The following is a 27,296-nucleotide window of genomic DNA, read 5'->3' as shown; positions in this document are numbered from 1 at the left end:
TATTTATAAAATCAACGAAATGCCTAAAAATTCTTACAATACTTAAAAATAAAAAACCCAGTTTTTTTGGGAAAGGGTTAAATGTCAAAGAGACTCTCATTTCAAATGTAAAATATTATAAAAAAAAAAAAACTTTTGCTACGAACTCTTTATTAAACAACTTGTCTTTCAATGTCCGGTTAATAATTTTAGCCAAGAAAGCTAACGCACTAGACTACTTAACATGAGATCGGAAATTTAGTTTTTGCTTTAAGTTATATTAATAATTATAATTATACAGTTCGTACAATTTAAAGATGTTTTTAACAAAATCTTAATATGCAATACTTAAAATATATTTTATTCTAATGTAAAAAAATAAACAAAATAAATAAATAAAAATAAATCGTACTAAACAAATTTCGTATAAATGGTTACTATAAACTAAAACGTTTGGTTAAAGATAACAAAAATTGTTTGAAATTAAATTTCATTTGCCACATTAACTTATTCTAATCAATCACAATTATCTTGAATGATCATCGTTCAAAGAGATAATTTGGTTATAATTCATTGTTATTATTTAAATCAATAATAAAGAATCTTATATATATATATATACAAGGTCCGGCTATTAATTTCCAGGACTGACGTAACTGTAGGAGAAAGAAAAGCCGGAAGATGGCGCTGACATTGCACGTGATTGACATTGCACTTGCGCATGTGCAGTGCAATCGGCGCCATTCTGAAGTGAATGATTCTCGTGGAAAGGCGCATTAAAACGGAGCTCTTAAATTCCTGTTGTCGAAGTGAAATGGAGCAAAGAATTAACATTAAATTTTGCTTCAAATTGGGCAAGACAGCTGCAGAAACCTACAAATTGTTAAAACAAGTCTACGGCAAGGAAGCATTATCTCACTCAAGAATTTTTGAATGGTTTAAACACTTTCGAACGCGAAAGCGTGGAAGATGATCCGCACACAGTTCGGCCGCAGTTCGTACGCAAGACGGAAGCAATTGAAAAAGTTCGCGTCCACACATTGCGTTTGCCTGTGACTCGATTCTTAGCTCAGCAAGGTGTCGTTGAGTCGCAGCATCCACCATACTCGCCAGACCTAGCACACACTTTTTCCTGTTTCTTAAGCAGAAAAATTCACTGAAGGGAACAAGATTTCAGGATGTCGAAGCCTTCACGAAAACTGTAACGTCACTAATAAAGAGCATTCCAAAAGAGGACTTTAAAACTTCTTTCCGAAATTTGTACAGCCGATCACAGACGTGCATTACGGCTGATGGGGATTACTTCGAATAATATTAAATGGCTATGTGTTTAACTTTTTTTTCTTCTGAGTTATTCCATGATTCCTGGAAATTAATAGCCAGACCTTGTATATATATATTTATTAATTATAGTCAACATTTGCGGAAGCTAAAAACCCGTTCTTTCAACTGTTGGTTTTTTTCTACCAAAGCAAATAATTTACTATTTTCATAATTGCTGTGGGTTTGCAACTGTTATTTATGACTGTTAGGTCAAGTTTAGCCAATCTTTAGTCAGCGCCATCTATGCTAAAAATAGTGCTAACCATCAATATGAAGAAAAGCAACAATTGTGAGAAAATGAAAAGCGTTTGTGATATAATTTTAATATTTTAAAAGTTACTCCAGCGCTGCATTATCTGGGCTAGTAAAATGTGCAGAGATTTAGAATTATTCATTGATAGAAGAGGAAAAATCTCGCCAAATTGGAGATTTTTAAAATAGTTAGCCCACATAATTCTCCACTGCAAGATACTATATACAATTTAAAATTATAGCTTTTCCTCAAGTTAAAGCATTACTTAATGTATTACTCAGGTATGAAATGCATCCTTAACCCATTTTCTTATAAATTTAAAAAAAATAATTAATTTTAATAAATTGGAACATTTTATTAATTTAAGAGTCGTTTTCATTTTTTCGTATACGAACTTAGCGGCTAAAATCAAACCCTACAACTAATAACTTTAGTTCTAAATATGGAGCAATTTTCTGCTGCCTCTATAACAAGAAGAGGCACAATAAGTTATTATACATAATTGCAAATTTATTACAGTGTCATACACGCCAAAAGAATTAAATCAAGAGGGATTTTAGATTTTTTTAATTATTATGATTTTGTAATAAGATTTTATATATATTTTTAAAATGCAGAAAAAAAATGATAATTAAAACCTTATGCAACTTTTTATATTTTATTTTAAAATGCAGAAAAACAATGATAATTAAAACATTATGCAACTGTCCCATAACAAATAATTGCACAAACATTCTTCTACACATATTGTTATTTAGAGAAAGAATCTAATTAAAATGAAAATGCATCTAAATAAATGAGTTAGCAAAGAAATAAAGCAGAATAGTAGAATGAATTGGTTTTGGAGCTCAAATGGATGATAGCTTGTCCACTAATGACACATAATTAGTTGCAATCTCTTATTTAATAGCTTTAGAAAATGGTCGCCTCAAGAATTAGATTAAATGAATGAACATAATGAATACAATCGTCAATTGGAACAATTTGAATAACAAGAGTAAATAGAGAAAATCGAAGAAAGCGTCGAAAAAATAAAAAATTAAAAAAAATATTCTCATTAATTTATGAGAACTAGAAAATTATTCACTTAAAGATTGAGTAATTAAATCAAATTGTTCAAATATTATTGAGATAGGTGTTCATTTAATACAAATTATTTATTTCATATTAAATTAGAATGACAAATTAATTAAATAGCACAGATTCAAATAAATAGAGTCTAAAAAGCTAAATGTGCAGGAAAGTTTTTTTATTAGTGAAATTTAAATAAATGTAAATATAGGTAATATAAATTATAATAAAGAAAAAAATAATACTATTAACAACTAATTCAAAAAAAATATAATTTAATAAAGCTACAATCCATTAACTTAAAAAAAAATTAAAAACATCCTTGAAATAACGCCACAGGTAGATTAAAAGTGTTTAGTTGTTTGTTAGTAGAAGCTTCAATGATGATGTTGTTCAACACATTTTTTCTTTTCCACCTTCATTTGTCTTTACATGCAAGCTATAAGCTAATTTTCTCATGTTGAGATTTTATGTCTTAAATTAGTTAAATAAGTTTAAAAAGTTATATATATTAATTACTGGATTAAATGTTTTTAATAAAGCAAGAATAATGAGCAAAACCTCGACAGTTGTGTTGTAGATATATCAGTAAATATATGCTAAATGTATGTGCTCACTATGTTAAGTACTTGGTTTGTAAAAATAGATTAATTTTATAATTAAAATACTTTTTAGACTTAAATTCCATTTTAAAATCTGATAGTTATTACAACAATTTCACAGAAAAGAAATTAGTTTCTTTTTTTTAAATTTAACAAAAAACGACACTTTGGAAACTATACCTTTTCAAAATTTCTCTTATTACTGTAGTATTTCAAAGACAAGTTCATAAAAAATACTATTAAAATTTAATTTACAAATACTTGAGCATTTCCAGTTGCAGCACAAAAAATGTTTGAGGCAAGTATGCAATTTCCCGATTTACGATTCTCGCTAGCTCTTTTCAAACAGCTTCTTATTTATTTTTTTCCCACCGATCCCGTTCGAAAACTACCCGCCGGTCACGATGCATGACTCACCGTCTTCCTTCGAAAGTTAAAAAAAAAGAGCAATAAAAAAATAAAAAAACGCAAGATGAGGAGAGGGAAAAAAAGAAGCTTGCACGGAAGAAATACGAGAAATAAAAAAAGAAGAAAAATCACAAAAATAGAGAATATTACCTTTTTTTTTTTTTACTTCTCTGACGTGTATTGAAGAGCATTTTCTCGGACATGCCTAAAAACGACAGGATTGGCGATTAATCGCCAGATGAGAGAAATTCGATAATTTTTTTATTCTATCTTTATCGTGCAATGAAAAACTTGAAATGAGGCGATAATTTTATTAAAGTAAACTATAACATAAATTTATATTGAAGTAAAATATTTAAAGTTATCTGTTTGTTTGAAAATTAAATGACAAATTGTGCAGAAAATATAAAATTGCATGATTTTAAATGAGTATAAATGCACGCATGCATAAATAAAAACATTAAAAAAAAACTAAATATAAAATAAATACTTTTAATTACGAAATAATGTTATAAGAAAAGATAACTCTTTTTAACCTCTTAAAACTTCATTGAAAAAATGCAATAATTTTGTTGAAGATAATGATAATATAATTTTGCTTTTAAATTTAACAACTAATTCTTTGTTTATAAATTGCATAATAAAATTACAATAACGTAAACTAAATAACATAGTAAATTTTAAAAACAGTAATAATTAATTGTAGTAAATTGTTCGGTTATTATGCTGCCCTGGTAAATTCTAATAATTTTTAAAATGACTTACGCCTTTTATTTAAGTAAATTGCAACTTTATTTTAGAATAAAATAAGTAAAATCTATTCGTTTACAAAGGCTACTTTTTAGTTATTTCCATAACGTAAAATGTATAGCATAAAAGAAATTTAATTATGTAATAAAATTAATTATGTAATAAATTTAATTATGTAGCGCGGTAAATTTTAATTAAAATTAAGACATTTTTTCTATTGTGCATCAATGAGAATATTTTATGTCTATGGAAAAGATCGAATCAAACACATTATGACATTATTTGATTTTGAATTATGGCATAATCATGACGCCTATGACAAGTTCTAATCGAACAAAGACAATGTTTGAAGGTAAAAAATAAACAAATGAAAAAATATAAAAAAGCCAGTACGATAAAACTTTATAATTGCATATTACACTATTTGCCAATTAAATTTTTATTTCATTTGAAATATTTTAAAAATCTGAAAAAAACTTGAATATAAATTACATTGTATTAAAGTCGTTATAATAAAGCATTTAATGTTTTCCTTCTTATAGTAGAAAATTTATTAATGACTAACGAATTTACGAATTACTAAAATTGTGCATTAATTATTATCTTTATCGCCGATTAAGTGATGCTACTCACAATGTTTTAAATAATTCAAATCAGAATATTTAAGTCAGGTATGTTTTAAAATGTTTAGAGTAATGTTTACATTGTGTGAATCAATTTTACTTCATTAGTTAACAGAGAACAAATATTACCATCATTTAGTAAACAAATTAATGAATTAAGATAATAAAAAGAGAAGTGATTAAAGGATTAACGACATACAATTTTATAGAATGTGAAATTATGAAAATTATGACTTTTTTGTGATTTATCATTGTAATGATATTATTCAATAAGTTTTATAAGATGCAAATTGATGTGTTTAATTAGTTACAAAAAAATTGTACATAAAATTGTTCTTAACATTAAAATTTAACTCGAACTTTATTCTAATAACAGGAAAATATGTATTTTATAATGTATCATAATATAATAGTAAAAATTAAGAAGAAAAATCATGAAATCATTAACAAGAAATATATATTCTATTAAGTTCTAAAATCTATTAGAAAGAAAGTAAAAAACAAAACAAAAGAGGAATCTATTAACAGACGAAAATAGAATTTTTAAGTATTCAAATCTTAATAAAATAGTTCTTTTAATTTTTGAATACATTACAGAAGAATACATTATACTTTCTGCTAAACATAGACTAAACGAATACATTATACTTTATATATAAACTATAACATATACTAAACATATAATTTTGAATATATTATACTTTATATATAAACTATAACATATACTAAACATATACTTTTGAATACATTATACTTTATACTAAACATATAAATCCATTAGAAACAAATCCAACTTGAGAAGAATCTATTACCAGAAGAATACATTAGATTAAGAGGATGCTATACCATGGGAGAAACTTTTCATTGCAAATTCTGTTTCTGTATTAGTAATTAAATATTGAAGGTTCAGAGATAAATGAGTTCAGGTAAACCTAGAGAAAATCATGAAGTTTTGAATAAATCATTGCTGGATTTATTACCAACTGCGTACTTTTGCCACAATTTTTTTGCAGTTTTGCAAAATTTTCAGCTTTTAAAATTTCATGATTTACTCTTGGTTTAAATATTTTTTTTTCTATACTCTAAATTTTAAAATGCTGATGTAGAAGGAAAAAAATGCCATGAAAATTTTCTTCTGTGGTAAAGCGTCTTCGTAAAATTAAAATCTGTTAACTATAAAAAAAAAGAATCTAAGAGTGGTTGTTATTCTATAGATAGATACATAAACATTAAAATATATTAGTGAATATAGAAAAGAAGAAGTATAAGTAATAACGTATTAAATTAAGTCTTAAGAAAGATAGTACAAAATAAAAATATATAAAAAGAAAAAATAAATAAAAATCAAAAATTATTGATGACACTTAAAACTGTGATAAAAAAGGATCAACTTTGAATTGCTATACGAGAATATTATTATCAATGTTTTAATAAGTTGTACTTTAAAAAAAACACTGAAAAAATAAACATTTTTAAAATTACAATAAACAAATTCTCTATTTATGTTAAAATGAGGGAAATATTTAAATTTTGAGTCCAGATAAATGGTAACATATAAAAAGATATATGATAAACAAAAAAAGATTTTTGATATCATTTTAAAATTGTAATAAATTTTAAACTCACTTAAAGCTGTTAAGAATGAATTTAAGAAAAGAATCTCCGAAATAATATAAATTGTAATACATTTTGAAAGCTTTCTTTACAAGACAGCAGATACTTCAATTGTAACACAAAATATTGTTAAAAAATAAAAGAGTAAAATTATGTTTCTTTTGATATTAGTTTTGACAATACAAAGCACATGTTCTTTAATTTAATTACTTCTAGCAGTATAATTATTTCACAATAATTATACTTTATTTTGATCAACAACAGTAAATTTAAAGAAGTTCTGACATGTTGTAGAATCGATTGGGAAAACAGAATTTAAGGAAAGTAAAATGTAAGTTGATAATCAGAATGTATTATTTACTTACATAAATTTAATTTCAATATATGGTCACGATAAATATACTACATGATAGAGAGAAAAATTCAGAATTATAAAAAAGAGCATGATGCTTCCTCAAAGTAAAAGGCACTTAAAATTTTGAAAAGGCACTCACCGTAAAAATTTATCAAAATGTGTAATATGATGTAATAACTGAATTTGATCCTCAACAATTTTTAATTTACCGCTTTATACTATTTTACGTGTATATTTAAAAAAGAAATTTTAACTCATTATTTAAATGAGAAAAATTTGCAGTTTATAAATAATAATTAAATGCCTGCTAAGAGACAATCATTTTCTATGGAAAAAAACTATAATTATTTTTTGATAAACAGCTTAAAAGATTTTTTCTATAATTTATGCTTAAAATTAATAGAAAAAGAACATTTAAAGGTGCATTTTTTAAAAAGAAAATGCATTTATTTAAAAAATAATTTTAAATTTTAAAATCCCTTTAAAATTTATTAATATACCTCCTTGAAGAAAAGAGAAACTTCTAACTAGTTGAGAATGATGTTTACAAAGTAAATATTTATAGTAGTAATCAGAATTAAACTTATAAACATAAATAATTCTTGTACGTTATTATTTATCAGTTAATTAATTTTTCTTAAAAATGGAATAAAAAGGCAGTATTTTTAAGGGATGGCTCATTATTTTTACAAGAAGGTCAAAGAGGACGCATTTGCAGGGGTCAAAAAGGCAGGCCACCCTTCTAAAAACACTTAGGGAGAACACTGCATGATAATGCATTTTATTATGTTAAATGAGGAAAACGTTTCAAATTAATGTTTTACGTCGGACAAAGTTTTAATACATTTAAACGATTTAAAATCATTTTAAAACTATTCTAAACTTCTGGATCTCTCAATTTTGTTAAGAATCAATTTAAAAAACCTCTCAGATAATACATATTATAATAAATTGAAAGAACTCTCTTTAGAAGTCATCAAAATCATGATCCTTTAAATAAATACATAAAGTGTTGCCAAAGCATAAAAATAAAAGAATCGAATCAAATTTGTTTGGATATTAGTTTTGACTAGAGAAATGACCTTTTGTTTTGTTATTTCTTGCAATAACTACTTCGAATGTAAGTAAAATACTTGACTTTTTCTTGACCTACAGAAGGACAATTGAAAATGTTCTGACGCATGTAGCGGAATTGGTTTAAGAAATTGAATTGTAAGTTAAATACAAAAGTAGGATGGGAAAAGCAGAATGATTTCAGACTATTTTATTTTCATAAATTTAATTTCAAAAAATAATGTAATTATGATCTTTTTAGAATGTGAGAAGTGTTTTCTTTCATTGTTCTAACAAACTGGTATTACATTTAAAAGTGTAAAAAATTAAAATAAAATATTTTAAATATTCATCTTAAAATTATATTAAAAATCATCTTTACATAAAATATTTCAAATTCTCTCAAGTTTTTTATTTGTAAATTAAATTTAAAAAACAATCTATTGATTTTTATAAATTATAAGGAATAGGGATGCTATAAGTTTTGACTAGATGAAACAAATATTCTTTTTTTTTTTTTCTGTCTTGCAGTGTAGCTGCGAAGAAAGAGAAAATTTGTACTTTTTCGAGATTTACAGAAGAACAGTTTAACTTTTTCTAACTCACGTAGTGGAATTGGCTCAAGAAATGGAATTGGTTGGTAGTTTAAGAAGTCCATTTTATTTACATAAATTCAATTTCAATGAATCTATCTCATAAACATACTACAATATAATATACTATAACAAAATATAGTTGCCATCATTTTTGGTATTTGAATAAACTAACTGCATTTTTAAGTATAAAACTATAACTTATCATTTAAAATATTATATAAAATTCACAAAATAATAATTGTTTAAAAGAATTAGGGTGAATATATTGCTAAAAAAGGTCTTGTAAAGTCTTATATTGCGAAAAGGTCTTACATTGCTAAAAAGCTTTTTAAACGACATGTGTTTTCAATGAAGCCATAAGTTGATTGCAATATGAAAATATGTGCTGTCAATAAACAAACAAACGAAAAATTAATAAATAAATAAATAAGACTATAACAGTGAAAAAGTAAGAAAAAATTGCGATTTTATACATTATTAAAAAATTTAGCTTACCCTAACACCAAAAATAGTGGCGAATATATACATAAAAATTTTTTGTAGTGCATGCATAATTTATTTTTAGGGTTATAAAAAGAAAATTTATAAAATTAGTGATTTGAATACTGACAATATTATAATATAAATAACACACTTTCAGAAACTTTCGGTTACAAGTTAAACCATGATATTCAAATTTGCATGCAAACATAATATGTTAAATCCAACCATATATCGGTTCAAGTGAGATCATAGCATGGTGAAATAAAGTTTGGGAACGATAAATTGGCAAGATAATACGATTAACCTCACCATCATATTAAGGTTACAATTAATTTAAAAGATTTTTGGTTGAATGCGGCGCCAAATTTCCAATATTGTATACTCAAGTTAAAAGCAAACTTCCAACGCAAGTATCCAAACTTTAAAAAAATAAAATGTCAACCAAATTTTACCGAAACTAGCTTCTGCGTAATATTTGAATAACAGAATTATACACTAAAATATATAATAACATAACATGAAAAAATAATAACATAACATGAAAAAATAACAGCATAATAAAATAAATAAATAAGACAGTAAAAATTAGACAGCTAAGTTGCCGAGTGTTCTAAATTTATGCAAGCAAATTACGTAAATTCAATTAATTCATGTTTCATCATTGTCTCAATGGCTAAAAATTACATTTTCAAATATTAATATCGCTTTTAAATATTTCATTTTGATATAAAAAGAAAACTTAAAATAAATATTCTCACAACAGAAATATTTATAAATCTAAAGCTCCAATCAGAACTCATCTTTGAATATAAAGAACAGTTTCGATGCTTTTCATACTATTTGCAAAAGTTTAAGGAAGTAAAGTTATAATTAAATCGCTTGGGAGATTTCCAATTACCATATTTCATTAACTAAAATTAATTTTTTTATAAAATTTGCGTCAAACCGTATTCATTAAGCATTTTATCGCAAAAATTCAAATTCAAAGTTGTTTTCTAATACATCATTTTTCTAATACATTATTTTTAAACCGAAACTTTTAAAGCAAATAAAGAATTGACATCTTATTACATAATACAGAATATACTGTGTGAGATTTTAATATAATATGCCACATGCGTTAGCGATCTTTTTATTTTATTTATTAATTACTATTTTTTTTTTTTTTGGCTTGATTATTTATAAATAATCAAAAACATTTATCAGAGTAAAGTTGGTTTTCAAATTGCTCGTACAAATAAATCTAGACAAGGTAGTTTATATTTTTGTGTCATACTATTAGATATTAAATTTCGATGTAAAGTTATACTAACATAAAATCTTATCAGTTTATTGTAACCATAATTTACTAATTTAATGTGAGAGTGTTTGGTTTAACTGCAAAATAGCTATAGTAAATAGATAACAGTTGCGATGGTTTAGTGGTTAAGACACTAAACTATTTGTGAAGGACAGGGGTTAGCTCTCCTGTGGCGGATTAAAAGCCCATCCAGCTTCAGATCGAAGAGTACTAGCTTATCTGGGAAGTAAAAGCGGCCTGTGCGCATTGCTGACCATATTGTGAGGCCTAATCCTCCCCCCTGGCTCACAACGGACTTTTACATGAAGGCTTTTCTTAAATAGATAAAAATCTTACTAAAGTTATGAAAATACGTAAAAAAACCTACATAATAGCAGTGTTAAAAAATATTATGTATTTTATGTACGTCGGACATAAATGTTTGAATATAATTAATAATAAAACAAATAATCCTCTTACGACTGGTCTTTGCAATTTATAACCTATCAATTTTAGTGATTCATAGTACTTTTATAGTGTAGCTCTTTACTTTTCTGAAAGTAAGAAAGAAAAAAAAAGCATAAAAAATTAGGAAAAATGGAAATTATTCTAATTACAATCTGCTTCGCGGCAGTAATTGATAACCTATCAACTTTTCAGAGTTACATCAATTTCAAATTATTCACAATGTCAAGAGTTTTTCAGAGTTACATCAATTTAAAATTATTCACAATGATTCTAAATAATAGCGACATTCTCATCAGATAATTTAAAACAGACATAAAAAAGTGAAGGAACTTTTTTCCTACTGCTGTCATCAAACTGTTTTCCCGAACAATGAATTTGATTTGAAAAGGTAATAAAATAAATAAGAAAACAATTAGCCCTGATTTTCCCCTCGTAACAGACAGACAATAACATCTGGTAATAGAATAAAAACAAAAGGAATGCAGTTTTTCAGTACACGAAATTCGATTTTGATCGATCTATTGGCTCATTCATAAGGTAAAAAAAAATCGTCTAGTCAAACTAAAGAGAAAAAACGATTTTTGTCGAGATCTTTCCAAAAAAAATCGCTTGATTTATTAACAGAAACTGATATTTTTTTTCTACATTTTTGACGGACAAACTCACTTAGAAATATAACTCGTTACCTTAGCAACTAAAGTAGACACAACTAGGCACTTTTTGGTGGTGTCTCTACAGCGTTTATGCTGTCTATAGAGACAGTATACGTACACCATTCATAAATTTTTTATTCTAAAAGTGCTAGTAAAATGTCTGCTTAAAGGAGAAATAAATCATTTAAAAGTAGTAAAATATTACTCAATTTATATTGAAAAATAATAGTTGCTCTCTTATTTACTAGCTACTTGTATAATGTTATTTTAAATACCACTAAATTACTTATTGTAAAATAATTTTTATTTAGTGTACGAAGATTTTTTTTAAATCAATTAAAAAAGAGTTTAATCAAAACATTTACAAAGAGATGTTTGAACATTTTAACGTGCTTTTTTATATTCATAAAACTTAGATAATTTTAAATAATTCGTTTAAAATAAAGGAATTGTTGATAAATGTATATTGAAAAATTGATAAAAATTACCCATGTGTTTCTTGTAATATCGTAATTTAATTTACACGATAGATTTAAGTTATAGTATCTGTTTTCAGTGTAATCTGTTCTATACAAATTAAACAACGAAAAAAATTAAGATTTTTTTTATATGATTTCATCTTGTAAACTAAAAATAGTTTCTTTTAAAGATGTGAATTTTAGCTAATTATGTGTCAAAATATCTGTATCAAAGTCATCACCTGCTTACTTAATTTTAAAAAGTATGCAACAGCGTTGTTAAATACTTTAATGTAATGAGATTTAAAATATAGTCGATTTTTTATGATAACTCTTTAAGTGTGCGATGTTTTTTTGTTTTTTTTTATTGAAGTAAATGAAAATTTCAACATTTTTTTTACATCTCTCAATCTTGAAGAATTGAAATAATTCATTTTAAAGATGTGGATGAATGCCATAGTTTAAATTTGTGACGATACTAGTCAGTACACGAGTTCTTTACAATTTCAAATACGAACGATTCTAATACAAATTTTAAAAGAAAAAATTTTGTAAATGGCAACATATAATAAAGTAAATTTTTAATCATGAATTTAAAATAGGGGAACTATTAATCAATTCGCAAAGAAAAATACATAGTAGCATCATTTGAAATGCTTATTGTAATGTAATTTAATATGTGGTTGAATATTTATGCATTTCTATGTCAGTGTACAGTATTCTCTTAAATCCAAGAATTAAAAGCTTCAACGATAAAAAGCTGTATTAATACAATTCAAATAATTAAATATTGAGCAAGTATATCCTTTTAAACGGTATCATAATAAATTTTTAATGTTACATCATACTATTCTTTTTTAGCCCATTTACTTATGGTAAATTCGATAGCTCACTTACTTTCAACGTTTCTAGAATTAATAACTTCTGTACTTTTAACAAATCATTTAAATAATTGATATTTCTATCACTTAGGGCTAATCCGATTGCTTCTTCACTTGAACGCTCACTTAGATCAGATTCTACACTTCTTTCACTTTTGTCAGATTCGTGCGCACCTTCACTGAGAGCAAATTTGATTGCCCCTTCATTTTTGTCAGATTCGATACTTCTTTTACTTTAGTCAAATTCCATAACATCTTCACTTAGGAAAAATTCAATTGCTTGTTTTACTTTTGATAGATTCAATACTTCTTTCACTTTCGTCAGATTCAGTTGCACCTTCACTATGGAACAATTCGATTGCTCCTTTTTTGGCCAGATTCGATAGATCTTTCACTTAGGACAAATTCGATGGCTCATTTATTTTGGACAGATTCGAAAATTTTCAATCCGTTTATTTAAAGATTTAGCAGATTGTATATTATTAAAGTAGAATGACTGTTGCGCGTAAGGGTAAAATAACTTTTTGAATGAATTTGTACTACAATAAACTGCATTTAAGATCAAGGTTTAACATTTAATTAATAGAAAATTAAAAGAGAAAAAAAAATTCTTACATGCAACAACAATAATTTAGCTATTTTTGAGTAAATCAGATGCAATGTTAGGAAGTTATTAAATACTGTTTAATGAAAGCGACATTAAATTTGAGGGGGCAATTCATACGGGTGTCAATGCAAAATGCTATGCAATATAGTATGAATAAACTTTCACTTATATTTTCAGTCAGAATAAATTTTAAAAAAATTACATATCGCTAAATTTTATAAGTGAACAAAAGAGCTTTTTACTCCTAATAAAAACACGATTTTTTACTTTCCTGATAAAATTAAATTATCAGATTTATTTATATTGTAAACATTTAACGTCTGCAAAAAATATTTTAAAATAGCTTTATAAATAAAATAATATTTTAAAATTTCAAATGATGCAACATTCACATCATGTTATTAAAAATTTAAAATTTAATTCTAATATTTTGAATTAGTTCAAAGGTGCGTAATAAAGAAAACTTAATAATCATAACAAAGACATATCATAAAATAGCTTCGGAATTTTGTAAAGATCATTTCATTCAATTATTCTATTGTTATTTAAATTCTTCACTTAATTCAAACATAACGTTCTACAAGTATGAGAATTCCGCCAAAATAGCTTATTGTTATTGTAAGAACAATATTAATACACGCATGACTAAAGTAAACAATAGGCTTTCATGATATAAATAATAAATTGCGAAAAATAAGACATGAACTTATATAATCGAATATTCAATTGTTGTTGAGAATTAAAGTTGTCAACTTTGTCTTGAAAAATATATTACATAATTCAAAAATTATAAATACTTATTAATATAAATTTCAGGTCTAAATTTTAAATGAAACATTAAATAATACAAGTATTTTAATATATGTAATTACAATTATAATATAAAAACATCCATTATTTTGAAATAATATTTTTTTAACCATTTAGAAAAATTGCATTTATTTTATAATTACTTTTTAAAATGTAATTTCTCAAAAAATATCAAAATTCTGATTTCTCTAATTAGATTATATTTTGAAATTATCATTTCCTGCATTAACAGCGCGTGTAAACAAATTTTAGAACATAAAGAACTTTATGATAGATTATATAAAATATCACAGTTTTAGCATAACAATAAAATTCATAACAAAACTTTGTATTATTCTCAACAATTTTAAACTCCATTTGCATGCCTCGTTTGCTTTTTATTTAAATGCTATACCGTTTTATTATACGCATAATTAAACATACAATCTATATGTAGATTTATTATTAAAAAAAGTTATAACTAACATTCCAATGGTTTCTGATTTTTTAGAAAACTTTTTAACACAATTAATATTGTGATGAAATTTTGTTTATTCGAGAACGAAAATTTATTTTAAAAATGTTATCTCCATACAATCAGTATTTATTGTATTATTATCAGTATTAACAATACATTTAATTATTAAGTATTTACAATAAAATCATATTTATCTACGACCAGCAAACTGTGCAATACTCTAAAATCATTATAGACTTGTGTCTTATTAAAATGTGCAATTTTATTTTATCGCCATTTGATTTCATAATGATTTACATATATTACTGAGATATTATTATTTCTTACTTAAGCTTCTCTCAAGTATTTTTTTGAAATATTTCCCTCTAATTTTACATTCAATTCTTATTCAGTGAAATATTCAGTTTTCGTTTTTTTTACTTATTATTATTTTAAAGATTATTTGACTTTGATGCATTATTCGTTAATTATTTTAATATTATTCTGTTGATTTAATAAAAAACATTCTTTATAATTCTTTTTTACTTTAATATCCTATCTATTGTATTTTTTTCAGTTTAAATATTTATATTACTCCGATAGACGATTATTTACTATAACAGATTTAAAATGTTTCATATATCTCGAATTCGGTTTGATAAATTGATCAAAATGTTTTTATTTTGGTACTTCATACATATATTTTCTCCGATTTTTAATTAGTATTCTTTACTGATTCAAATTATTTCTTATATAATGATTATAACATGCTTAAATATTCACTTAATAACTCAAAAATTGTTTTTACGTTTTTTTAAACAGAGTTTTTAAAAGTTTAAATTTTCATTTTGATAGGACAAAAACATATTTTACAGATATATACTACATGACATAATATTATAGATTGCATCTTTTATTTGAAAAGAGTTCTTATAGTTTCTAATCAATATATGTTTATTAGTAAGAATTAGTTTTTGTTTTATAGATTATTATGCGTCAACAACATTGGCTGCGTAATGTTTGGTAAATGCTGCCAAAAATATTTAAATGATTATTCACTATTACTTTTTTACTATAAGCACTTTTGATTGATTGATCAAAATGTTTTTATCTTCGCACTTCAGATATAAATTTTCTCCGATTCATAATTAGTACTTTTTACCAGATTCAAAATATCTCTAATTTAGCGATTATAACATCTACAGTTTTTCATTAACAGAGTTTAAAAAAAATTTGAGATTAATATTCACTTAATAACTGAAAAATTGTCTTTTCGTTTTTGATTAACGATATTTTTAAGAGTTTAGATTTTAATTTTGAAAGGAATAAAACATATTTTAAAGATATATAATAACACTAATGTTTTTTTAGTGCTTCAGAGCTTACTTTAGTTTGATACATGACATAATATTATCAATTGCATCCTTTTATTCAAAGACAGTTGTTATAGTTTCCAATCACTAAAATATTCATAAGTAATATTTGTTTCATTTATTATTATATGTATACATAATGTTTGGTACATTTCACCAAAAATGACTTTGGCATGATTATTTATTATTACTTTTTTGCTCTAAATACTTAAAATTGATAAATTTGTTTTAGACGAAAATCGGAGAAAAAGTTCTTATCTTTCGTAAAATTCGAAACGAAAATTATATCTTAACAGTCCGGCGGGAAATCAATAAACCGTGTCTGCGTTTCGAGGTTTTAATATGTTGCATTTTCACAGGATGCTTTTAAAAAATAAAGAAATAAAAAATTCGTAAATAATTTTAAGATTTTTCTTTGTCTCGTATTAAACTATCAAAAATATTTTTTTTTTAAAAAAAGAAGACTTACTTTGAGCCGGGTAGGAAGATCGGGTACAAGAGCACAAATTACCCGTTTTGGCTCTAGCTAGAGACACTTTTACCTCCATAAAATTTATTTCAATTTGCTAAACGTAGTAATCCACCCTTGAAGTTTTTCACAATTAAGTTCCAAGAATAAAAGAAAACAAAAATAAATCGGAGAGACAAGCAAGGAAAACCACAACACTTCTCAACTCAACTCACACTCACAACAGGTACCGGCGAAACGCGATTGTCTGCAACTTTTTCTATAGTGAAATTCTAGGGCTGTAAGAAAAGTGGCATGTTTTTCTCCCGCCACAACAGACAATGTAAATAGATTGCGTGCAGCGGCCTCTTACGGCGGAATAGGAAACTATATTGTTAGTGGAGAAGACTATTTATTTTTTATAGACAGGTGCGGTGAAAGGTTACATAGTTGAGGGTCGTTATTTTAGATTAACTCTAGACTAGATTCATCGACTTTTGGAAGGTGGGTTGCGCATGGGAAATGAGGGGTTTTCTAAAGATGCATTCACGTGTAATGGAATATTTAAAATAGTTCGTCTGCAAAGTATACTTCCATAAAACGCCTTAAATATTTAAAATGCAAATTTTAGAATGAACTATGAATCCTTAGGGGCATTTGGATGTTTAAACGATTATATAAAATATTTTTTGATCTGAGGAATATATGTTGAAATGACATTTAAATTGCAAACATAATATTTTTTTCTTATCATTTCACGTATACTGAAATGATATTTAGACATTTAAAATATATTTTGATGTACAAAGAGCATATTAAAAAAAAATATGCAAATGTTTAAAAAATTTAGAAATGTAAAGATATTTTTAATTCATTAAGAATAGTTTAAAGTGTTTTAGATATAAAAAAGACATATTTCTTTTTAAAAAACATATTGGAAAAACATAGAATATCAATATTTTCCAACGTAATATATCATGATATTAAAGCCTCGATAATAGAACAGAATTGTAATAAGTAAAATATAAATAAAAAAATAAGAATGACTATCATATTGTGTACTTAAATGAATTAATCTGTAGTTTTAAATACATCGACTCACTTTCTCAGCTCCATATAAAACTTCCATTTTGATTATATTTTCAAACACACTCACCTATAAAAGAATAAAACACGAATGAATGAATTAATAAATTAAATATAATAAGTATCTTAACATAATTTTGGCATGCTCCGAAAAAAATTGCGGATCAAATTGCGGTGAAAAGTAATGGCTCACAGAGTGCATAGTTTGTAAAATCCGTTTTACCGTAAAATCCATTTTACCGTAACATTTTATACCGTAATTTTTACAAAAATAAGTAATTTCAATGATTTTACAGTATTACTGTAAAAATTATGATATATCTGATTTTTAGGTACATCAGATTCCAATTTTTTTTTAAGAATGGAACTCTAAAACTTAATTTTAAACTTAATTTTTTGCACTATGTGATAAATAAGGTTAATAACTTAAATAATTCCCAGAATCATATTTAAATTAAAAATATTATTACATTCACTAGAGAACTATAGAACTATAACAGTAACCCAAATTTATGGCAGCCTAAATCCGCCTATATAACTTGTTCCGTGGAACCCTAGGGTTCCATAAGAAGGTTACAGGGTGCCGAAAGTTAAAACTATATTTAACCAACAACTGTTTTTTAATACTATAATTATATTTATATGTCGCCAATATTCAATTATTTCTTTGATAATTTAGATATTTTTACAAAATTTTAAAGTAGAAAAAAAACGAATATATAATGAAAAAGATATGTATTTGTGAAAAAAAAAACTGCACTGGTATTCCTGATTTAAATTTTTTTCAATCTAAAATAAAACTAAATACAACGAAAAGAAATATATTTTTCTGATAACCATTCTCAATTTTTATAATAGTTATTATTCGTATAGTTTTATTTTAGAGCAAATCATTATTCAGCTTATTTTATTCTTACATCGTATGCATACACCAAAACGAAATTATGAACTACACTAAACGCTGTTCCAGACCAGTAAATGAAGCTGTCTGACGTTAAACCTAATTTAAAGACTGGCATTGATGAACAATGAAAAAACTTGATTCTTTTCACTTTCAAAATAATTAATTATATGTTCGCTATGCTGTGTTATTATGCTCGATTTCTTTGGTTAATATGCTCGCAATTGCAAATGAACTTAATTGATAAAGTCAAGGTTCCGCCAAACGAAATTCGATCTTTAAAGGTTCCATGGTCGAAAGAAATGGTTAGCCGCTAGCTTAAATTAAGCTAAATGATATCTAGTGAATTTTTAAAGGAATGATATCATTTTCTTAAACCAAATCAGGTGAAATGATGACCGGAACGGCCACTATTATTGGACAGATAAATCTCAAGTTTCATCATCGTTATATCATCAAGTTTTGTCATCGTTATATCACCAAGTTATATCATCAAGTTTTTTCACAGAAATGCTAGATTTCTTTCCTTATCATCATTGTAAAACTTATAAACTTTTCAAGTCGCTATTTTATAGTTACTTAGCATTTGCCGCTATTTATACGTTTTTGATTTTGATTTTATAGGTTTTACGCAAGAAACGAAATTTTTTTATTATGAAGTAAAACTATGATATTACTTAAGATATTTTAAAAACTAGTTTCTCGATTTTTATCGAATATCAAATCTAGCTAGAAAATACCAAATGTATGATAACTATATATATCGTGATCAATACTGCACTGAGAAAAAAAATATATGGTCAATATTACCAGTAGATGGAAAATATTATCGTGTTTCTGGCTCAATGCGAACATCAAAAAGGTCGGTATTCTTTACAGAAGTACTTTAGTAAATACTTTGGTTAAATAAACAAGAAAATATGGTTTTATAATATGTGAAAAAATTTGGTCCTTTGTAAAATTTGATAATTTTGTCTTGACATTTTAGAGCATTGTATAAAAACCATTTATTTAATTAAACTTACCCTTTATATTCACTAAATGTGTGGTAATAAGAACTCTAATTTTGAAAACCAGAATTTCAAATAAGCCATTACCATAGGAACGGAAAAATTATCAAATGGATGGTTTATAAAAAAAATCGCATTCTTTGATTTTATTACCATAATTATAGTTTTTTTTTTTAAATCAAAGCTGTCATTACCACGGAATGCGGTGATTTTTTTTCCGTGTCACAACAGTGTATATTTATTTAGACAATTTCCAAAAATTATCGATGACAATAATGATCATATTTTAGCAATTTTATCATTATTGGCACGAAAAAGCGTTAATTATGATAATATATTTAGTATATTCAGTTGCAATAATTATGAAATGCAATATTATCATAAATACTGATCAATTTTCTTTGCGAAAGAAACATTTATAACTGTAAAAAAATAATGTAATTGACAAAAATCGGGAAAATATAGAGCTGTATCATAAAAAATTGATGCTTAGCATGATTAAAATTCCTATATCACCCAACACTCAATACTATATTTGATGGAATACTTTCGTGTTAAAAATAAATAGGAATGTTTTGGTGTTAAAAACACATTAGAAAATTTTGGTGTCAAAAACAAACTGGAAAGTTTTGGTTTCAAAAACAAACTGGAATGTTTTGGTGTTATAACAAAACTGGAATGCTTCTGTGTCAAAAACAAACTGGAATGTTTTGGTGTTATAAACAAATTAGTGTCTTATAAATAAAAGTTTTCGAAGACCCAAAAATGTAGTAGTGTCCCCTACTAACTTAAGCACATTAACTCGTAAGTTTATTCGAAAGTATTTAATAATTATTAACTATAATTTAAGAATAACTTCCACATTTTTATTTAAATGATAGGTGAGAAATAAAATTCAATTAAAAGTTTTGATCTTTTATTCTTTTTTTTTAGTTTATGCTTTGTTTGTTTATGCTAGTAATGTTGTTTACGGAAATAAACGATACTTAGCAATATTTCAACTTATAACCTCTTGCAATTATTTTCAAATGAACTAATTAAAAAAAACTAACTCCCCTAAATGACACTTCTAACACGAAACATTCAACAGCAAAAAATTCAAGAAGCAATTATTATTATTTTTTTTTAATATTTAAAAAAAGAAATTATTGAATTCTCTTAAACGTAAATGAATCCAAAGATGCGTTTTATTCTAATTAGCGATTTCTTAATCTTCTTTCAATTTGCTTCTTTCATAATTATAGCATTAAACACAGACTAAATACAGTTTTTTTGCTGCATTTTTATTGAATTTTATGAGAATTTTTTTTTTCCTTTTTGGGGAATAATTAAAAAAAAAGTCTTGTTGTATAACTATTGATTTAAGAAACAGAATTTAAGCTTCACTTCCCTGGAGTCAGATGATTGCAAAAAAATATATTATCCCTTAATTATACTTCAAATATATATGTTTTTCTTTCATTTTTTTTTTATCTGGAACGATAATTTATGAGTATCTTGGGTTATGTTTCAGTAAGATATGTTTGGTTAAACTAGTGAACCATATTTCGAAGTGTTTTTAGAATATTTTAATTGTGAAAATTAAAAATAAAAATTTAATTATGAAAATTAAAATTTTAAAATTAAATATCTTTTAAAGAAATGTTTAATAAGAATACTATTAGACAGGAACGTTATAAAGAGAATTTTCATTAAAATTAAATTCAAGAATAAATTATACGAGATTGGATGAATTAAATTCAGAAGGAAATTATTCATTACATGAATCATAAGTATTAAATATATATATAAAGCAATTTGAAATTACTAACTCCTATCAAAAAAATAATTTTGTCTAACATTTTAATTACGTAAGTAGTACTTACAATTAAGTCATGCTGTCTTTTTTTAATAATTACGATGCTAGATTACGTAAGGGTTGTTTTGAAAATTAATTTTGAAAACTAACACTTTTAAGCGAATGACAGTAAAACACCATTTATAATAAGTAAATATTATCTTCATAATTTCTTGTTGTTGTTAATTAATGGTCAAAGAACTGATATTGTAATGAACTCAGATAATAATAACTTACTAATTAAAATTATTAAAAACAAAAATATTAAAATAGGAAATTATTATTATTATTATTATTATTAATAATAATAATAATAATGAAAATACTAAGTAAATCGTCAAAATAATCAAGTTTTTTTCCAATCTGTTATTAAAAACATTAATTTCTGTAAAATTAATTACAATGAAAAAAAATATTTTTTACTTTAATGCAATGTTACTTAACATGATCTTACATTCAAGTATTCAATTAGTATTGTTTTTTTTTGTCAATCGAATATAAAATCAAATTTTAAAAGAGAATATTGTTATTATTATTATCAGTATTTTTAATAATGATAACAATAATGATAATAATAATAAGAAGAAGTAGATGAAGAGAAATGCAAAGTAATATTTTAAAAATACTCAATTTTAAAAGTTCTTGTCTTATTTTCTTTCCAATTTATCATCTGTCATTATAAACACTAACTTCCTGTATAAAATTAAGTGTTTTACAATAAAAAAAAATTTTTCTTACTTTTATACAATATTACTTAACATGATCTTACATTTAGGTATTCATTTCACATTTTTTATCATATCGTAAGTAGCATATATTTTAGAAATCGAAAATATAATAAAATTTTAAAAGAGAAATTGTTATTAATAATACCAACAACAATTGGATTAATTCCTATTATGGGGGAAATTTTGGATAAGCTGGGTTAACTGGAATGCTTAATGCTCCAGTTAATGAACATGGATTCTATGCATGGACGAGACGAGCTTAAGATCACCATCTTGTGCCAGAAAGTTTGTTTAATGGAACAAGCTATTCCGTTAAAGATTTAATCGATTTTACATACTCAAAATAAAGATAAAAAACGGTTTTACAAATTTAGTCCAACGTAGAAAAAAATGAAAAAGATTTATTGGGATGCTTTAAGAGGCCACTATACATCAGAGAATTTTTTTGGGGTGAATTCTGCATATATTCCATTGGTATTTCAAAGTTTAGAATTATGCTGAAACCGCATTCAAATAAACCGATGTAAATTGTTAAATACTAAAAGCTAAGCAATATTTTCCAAATATCAAAATGCAAATAATTTATTGCTGGATTACTTCCCCATTGCGTAATCATGAGTAATCCTTTCATAAATTTGTTTGCAGTTTCAGATCTTAAAAAAAAATTACAAATGTAAACTTAGTGTTTTATTTTAGGTTCATCAATACTCAATTTATTATACTTTAAATTTTTAATTACTAGTATAGGGGAAATATCGCACTGCGTAGCGTCCTCTTAAGGGGACGCTATACAGAGGGAGTAACTTTTCATCGCAAATTCGCTTTCACCACCATAAGTAATTTAAAATTTACAGTATAGAAAGAGTGAATTCAGATAAATTTAGAGTAACCTATGAAGCTTCAAATACTAAAAAGAAATTTTCAAAACATCGAAATGAAAAAAAAAAAAAACATTAGGAGAAGATAACATAGGATTATGCAATGGGGAAGCTCTTTTCCATTTCATGTTTTCATTTTGGTATTTTAAATTTTTTTTCAGAAATTGAAACCTGAACTCATTTTTTTAAAAATAGATTTAAATTACTTATGGAAGTAAAATTGAATTTGTGATGAAAATTTCTCCCACGATATGGCATACTTTTAAAGTTGTAACTGAACTTGTATTTCTTTGTTAACCAGGAGAAAATAAAAGTGCATTAATTTTTATTTTTTCATAATTATCTTCTTAAGAAAGCAGAATGTCGTAAAATACGTACTTTAAAAAAAAATTTTGTTGCTTCGAAAAATAACAAAGCTTTTCCTGTGATTTAACATTTAATTTGAAGATTTCATTTTAAAACTATTTTAAACTATAATTTAAGAGGGACAAAATCTTGGGAAATGTTTTAGTATAAACAGTTGCATAAGCAGTATAAATCGAACGCTATGTGATGTTTGCGTGCCATTTTTCTCAAATTTTCTCTATTCAGAATGGCAACAATTCGCATGCTTGAAGCAGTTTATCTATCAGGTTGGATGAATGTGTTAGAAAATGGCTGTTGCGTGCAAATTTAAAGTCTTTAAAATGTGAATTTTACAAAAGAGGGCGTGTTAGGAAATAATAAATAGACCATTTTAAAGAAAACTTAAATTTATATGTTGCATATAAGAACGAAATATTCTCTGTGACCATATAGTATTTGTTGTCTATGTCACATATAGCATAAAGAATTTTCTCAGAGACATTGTTTGACTTGAAGATTTATATTTGTATTTTAAGAGAGAATTCGTATGTCTTTTTTTATATGCTGGTATATAGTAAACATAGAAATGTATCCACTAAAATGGATAGCAAAAGTTTTACATTTTAAACTTAAGTAAATGTAATAAGTAATTTGAAAAAAATTACATTGATCAAAATAATTTATCTTTGAGCAGTATTTTTGTAATATGAAAGGGGAAATAATAATCATTAAATACAACGGTTAAGAACGATTAAAACGAATGAAAGGTATTTGGAAAATTTTCTGAAATATATGTCTGAAATAAATTACATTCTTTCAACTCTTTAGATATTATCAGTAGTAAATAAAATTTATAGTTAATAAAGATTGAATGGCATTTAGAAAAACCAAAATCATTCAAAAATTTGTCTCACATAAGTTTAAAAAAAATACAAAATCTTCATTTAAGGATTTTATAATTTGTGTGAGTAGAAAAATTATTTTTTGTGTGTGTAGAAAAATATTTTCTACACACACAATTTAATTTTATTAAATTTAATTTTTTTTTTTTTGATTCCCTGATTTATAATTACATTTCCAATCATTTTGAAAATACTGAAATTGTTGTCGGTACATTTTTATTTGATTGAAAAGATCCGGAAAAGATATGGTGCATGGTACATTTTTACATGGCAAGATCGTACATTGATTTCTAAATTTGTTTTGGTTGAAGTCATAAAGGTAGCATTTTTCATGCAAAATATTTTTGTATCTCAAATTTGAGTTATTTACTAATAAGAATTATTTTTCTTATCTATTACGTTTTTGTTTTTGATTGTTTTCTAAATTGAGAGTGTAAAACTAAAATTGTTGTTTTCTTATTATAACTTAATTCTCTTATGATTGCAATTTATCTTGCAACTTTTTAAGATAAACTTAATTGCATCGGTATCTAAACTTCTTAACAATTTACAATTATTATTTTTGGTGCAAATTACATTAATATACTAGTATAAATTACTGTTAAGGAGTTTTGTTAATGATTCAGAACTTACGATTAGCTTTGTGCACAATGATATGCATACACTAATTCTATTAAATGTATCAGCCTGTTTAATAAGCGAAAATATTAAATTATGGTTGTTACTCACCGAATTAACTTACCAAATTTATTATTATACTATACATTTGATTTTAAATGTAATTTTTACAAAATGATGACCAATAAAAATTATTTATGTTTACTAATGTATCTTAATGGAATCATGCGAGATCTTTCTTACTATTTGCCAATCAAATTTGACTCGAAATAAAAATTTTATTTAAAGAAATGAATGTTGGATGTTTCAAGTGGAGGCACATGCGCAAGTAAATAGAATTCCATATGGTACATATATTTTATATTAATAATTTACGTAGAAAAAGCTGTTTTATTTACGAAACAAAAATTATTGCGAAGCAATCATCTCCCTGAGAAAAAATTTTGATTAAAACTACCAGAATATGGCAAAATTTACCCTGTTTCTGGATTAATGGGAACACAAAAAAACTTACTGGATGCACAGGATTTTCACAGAAATGCTTTGGTAAAGATTTTATTAAAATTAACAAACAAATAAGGTTTTGAAATATGTGATAAAATTTGTTAATTTAATCATGATACCTTTGAGATAGCATAATCATTTACTTGGTTAAGTTTATTTTTCAGTTTTGTATTTTTTACTAAATGTGGGGTAATACACAGGTGCGCAAAAATTAGGGGCGAAATGGGAAAACTAGCATAACAACAAAGCAGGTAGTTCCAACGGAGGGAAAGGTCATTGAAAAGACAAATGTTTACTAATGTATCTGGAGCACAGTATTTATGTGGATGATATTGCACGGTATATATCGGTTCAAACGAAGTGAATTTGTTGTCACGTTGTGATGTGGCAAGCAGACAACACAGAAGACGACATCTGGATGAGTTTATGCGAGGTCGAATCATTGGGAAGTTGGAAGATGGTCGAAGTGTGACCAGTGTGGCTGTGGATTTCGGGATCACCACAGTATCGTTTTACGAGCTTGGAACACATTACAGAGGACAGGAACATCTGTCCGGAGGTTTAGTTTAGGCCTTCCTCGCCCATACCCCGGCAACAGACGACCCGTATAAAGCCCTACAAGTTAAAAATAACAGACTGCTGAAAGCAGAAGAAATCGCTTGGCACATACAGCAAAGTACCCGATATCACGTTTTACCGTGACCTGGAGACTGAACAAGAATGGCCTATTAGCACGACGGCCAGTACAACGTTCCTTTAACGCCAAAAGTTGGACAGATGTGCAGTGGGGTCTAGTACTCTTTACTGATGAGAGCAGTGACCAGTGTTTCTGGACGCATGCACATCTGGAGAGAGCGAGGAACGTGCAATAACCCCTTTAACATCATCGAAAGAGATTGATTTGGAGGAGGCGGAGTTCTCGCATGGAGCGGTATCATGCTTGGTACCCGTACTGATCTACACACCTTCCAAGGTGGTTCAGTCACCGATGCTTGCTATTGTACCGAGGTTCTTATTCCTCATGTGCGTCATTTTTAGAGATGTTGCGAGTTCTTAGTTCATCTTCATGGGCGACCTCATCATACAGTGTCTGTCACAGAACTGACTGAGAGTGAAGATATTGCACGCATGGAATGGCCGGCGAGGTCCCAGAATTTTAATCTGATTGAATACATGTGGCACACTCTATGGAGACGCTTGGCAGTATGTGCTCAGATACCAGCAATAATTCCGCAGCTGCGATTAGCACTACAGCAGGAATGGGCAGCAATTCCTCAAGAGCTTCTTAACAACCTGGTCCACAGCATGGGCAGAAGATGTCAATCCTGCATAGCAGTCACATGTAATCATATCCCATACTAAAGGCTGGAATCACCTTGCCTATCCCTAGTAAAATTTACGTTTTGGTCATTTGTGCAATTGTGTTTAAAGCCTATTTTTCAATAAAGCTCCTTATTGTTCCTGTAGATAACATTTTTTGCAAGTTGTTTTATTTCCCATACTCTTACATTTTGAGGATCCTTTGGTATGATTTTCATAAATTTTCAACACTGTTGTTCAAACTTACTTTCGAAAATCCACTTCATCCTCAATTTTTGCACACCAGTGTAAGGACTATAATTTTGAAGACCAGAATTTTCAATAAACTGTTACCACATGAGCAGAAAAATTACCAAAATGAGTGGTATAAATACCATATATTTTAGTTTCATTAATCAGAATTATGATTTTTTCCCCAAAATTTTCAATACCATACATAACTGTAATTTTAAAATATTTTTTTTTCTCCCGGTAGGGTCGGTAAGCTGCAGTAAACAGGAAGCTTATCCCCGTTGTATATTTAAAAAAGTGCACAATTCCCTTGGAAATGTTTGTAAAAAATCTATCCACATATACATAATATACAGAAACAAATTGCATTTCCTTATATACGCAACGAACCAAGCATTTATTGGGGGAAAATA

At 26.2% G+C, this 27,296-nt stretch overlaps 1 protein-coding gene across 8 annotated transcripts in view; it reads right to left on the bottom strand.

Moving 5' to 3' along the window:
• Positions 1-27,296, bottom strand: part of LOC107447376 (coiled-coil domain-containing protein AGAP005037) — a 679,334-nt gene that overhangs the window by 443,195 nt on the left and 208,843 nt on the right. For 2 of the 8 annotated variants that reach the window (XM_071184697.1, XM_071184699.1), the window contains exon 1: positions 16,545-16,830. The exons of the other annotated variants lie outside the window; for them this stretch is intronic. In XM_071184697.1, coding sequence (XP_071040798.1) covers positions 16,545-16,623 — 79 coding nt within the window. In that variant the 5' untranslated portion in view covers positions 16,624-16,830. Of the gene's footprint in view, positions 1-16,544; positions 16,831-27,296 lie in introns of those variants that run through there. 8 annotated transcript variants of the gene reach the window in all.

Source organism: Parasteatoda tepidariorum, chromosome 8 (genome assembly GCF_043381705.1).
Source record: "Parasteatoda tepidariorum isolate YZ-2023 chromosome 8, CAS_Ptep_4.0, whole genome shotgun sequence".
Classification (NCBI taxonomy): Eukaryota; Metazoa; Arthropoda; class Arachnida; order Araneae; family Theridiidae; genus Parasteatoda; species Parasteatoda tepidariorum.
The sequence above is the reverse complement of the archived record's forward strand: the minus strand, read 5'-3'. Positions and strand labels throughout refer to the sequence as shown.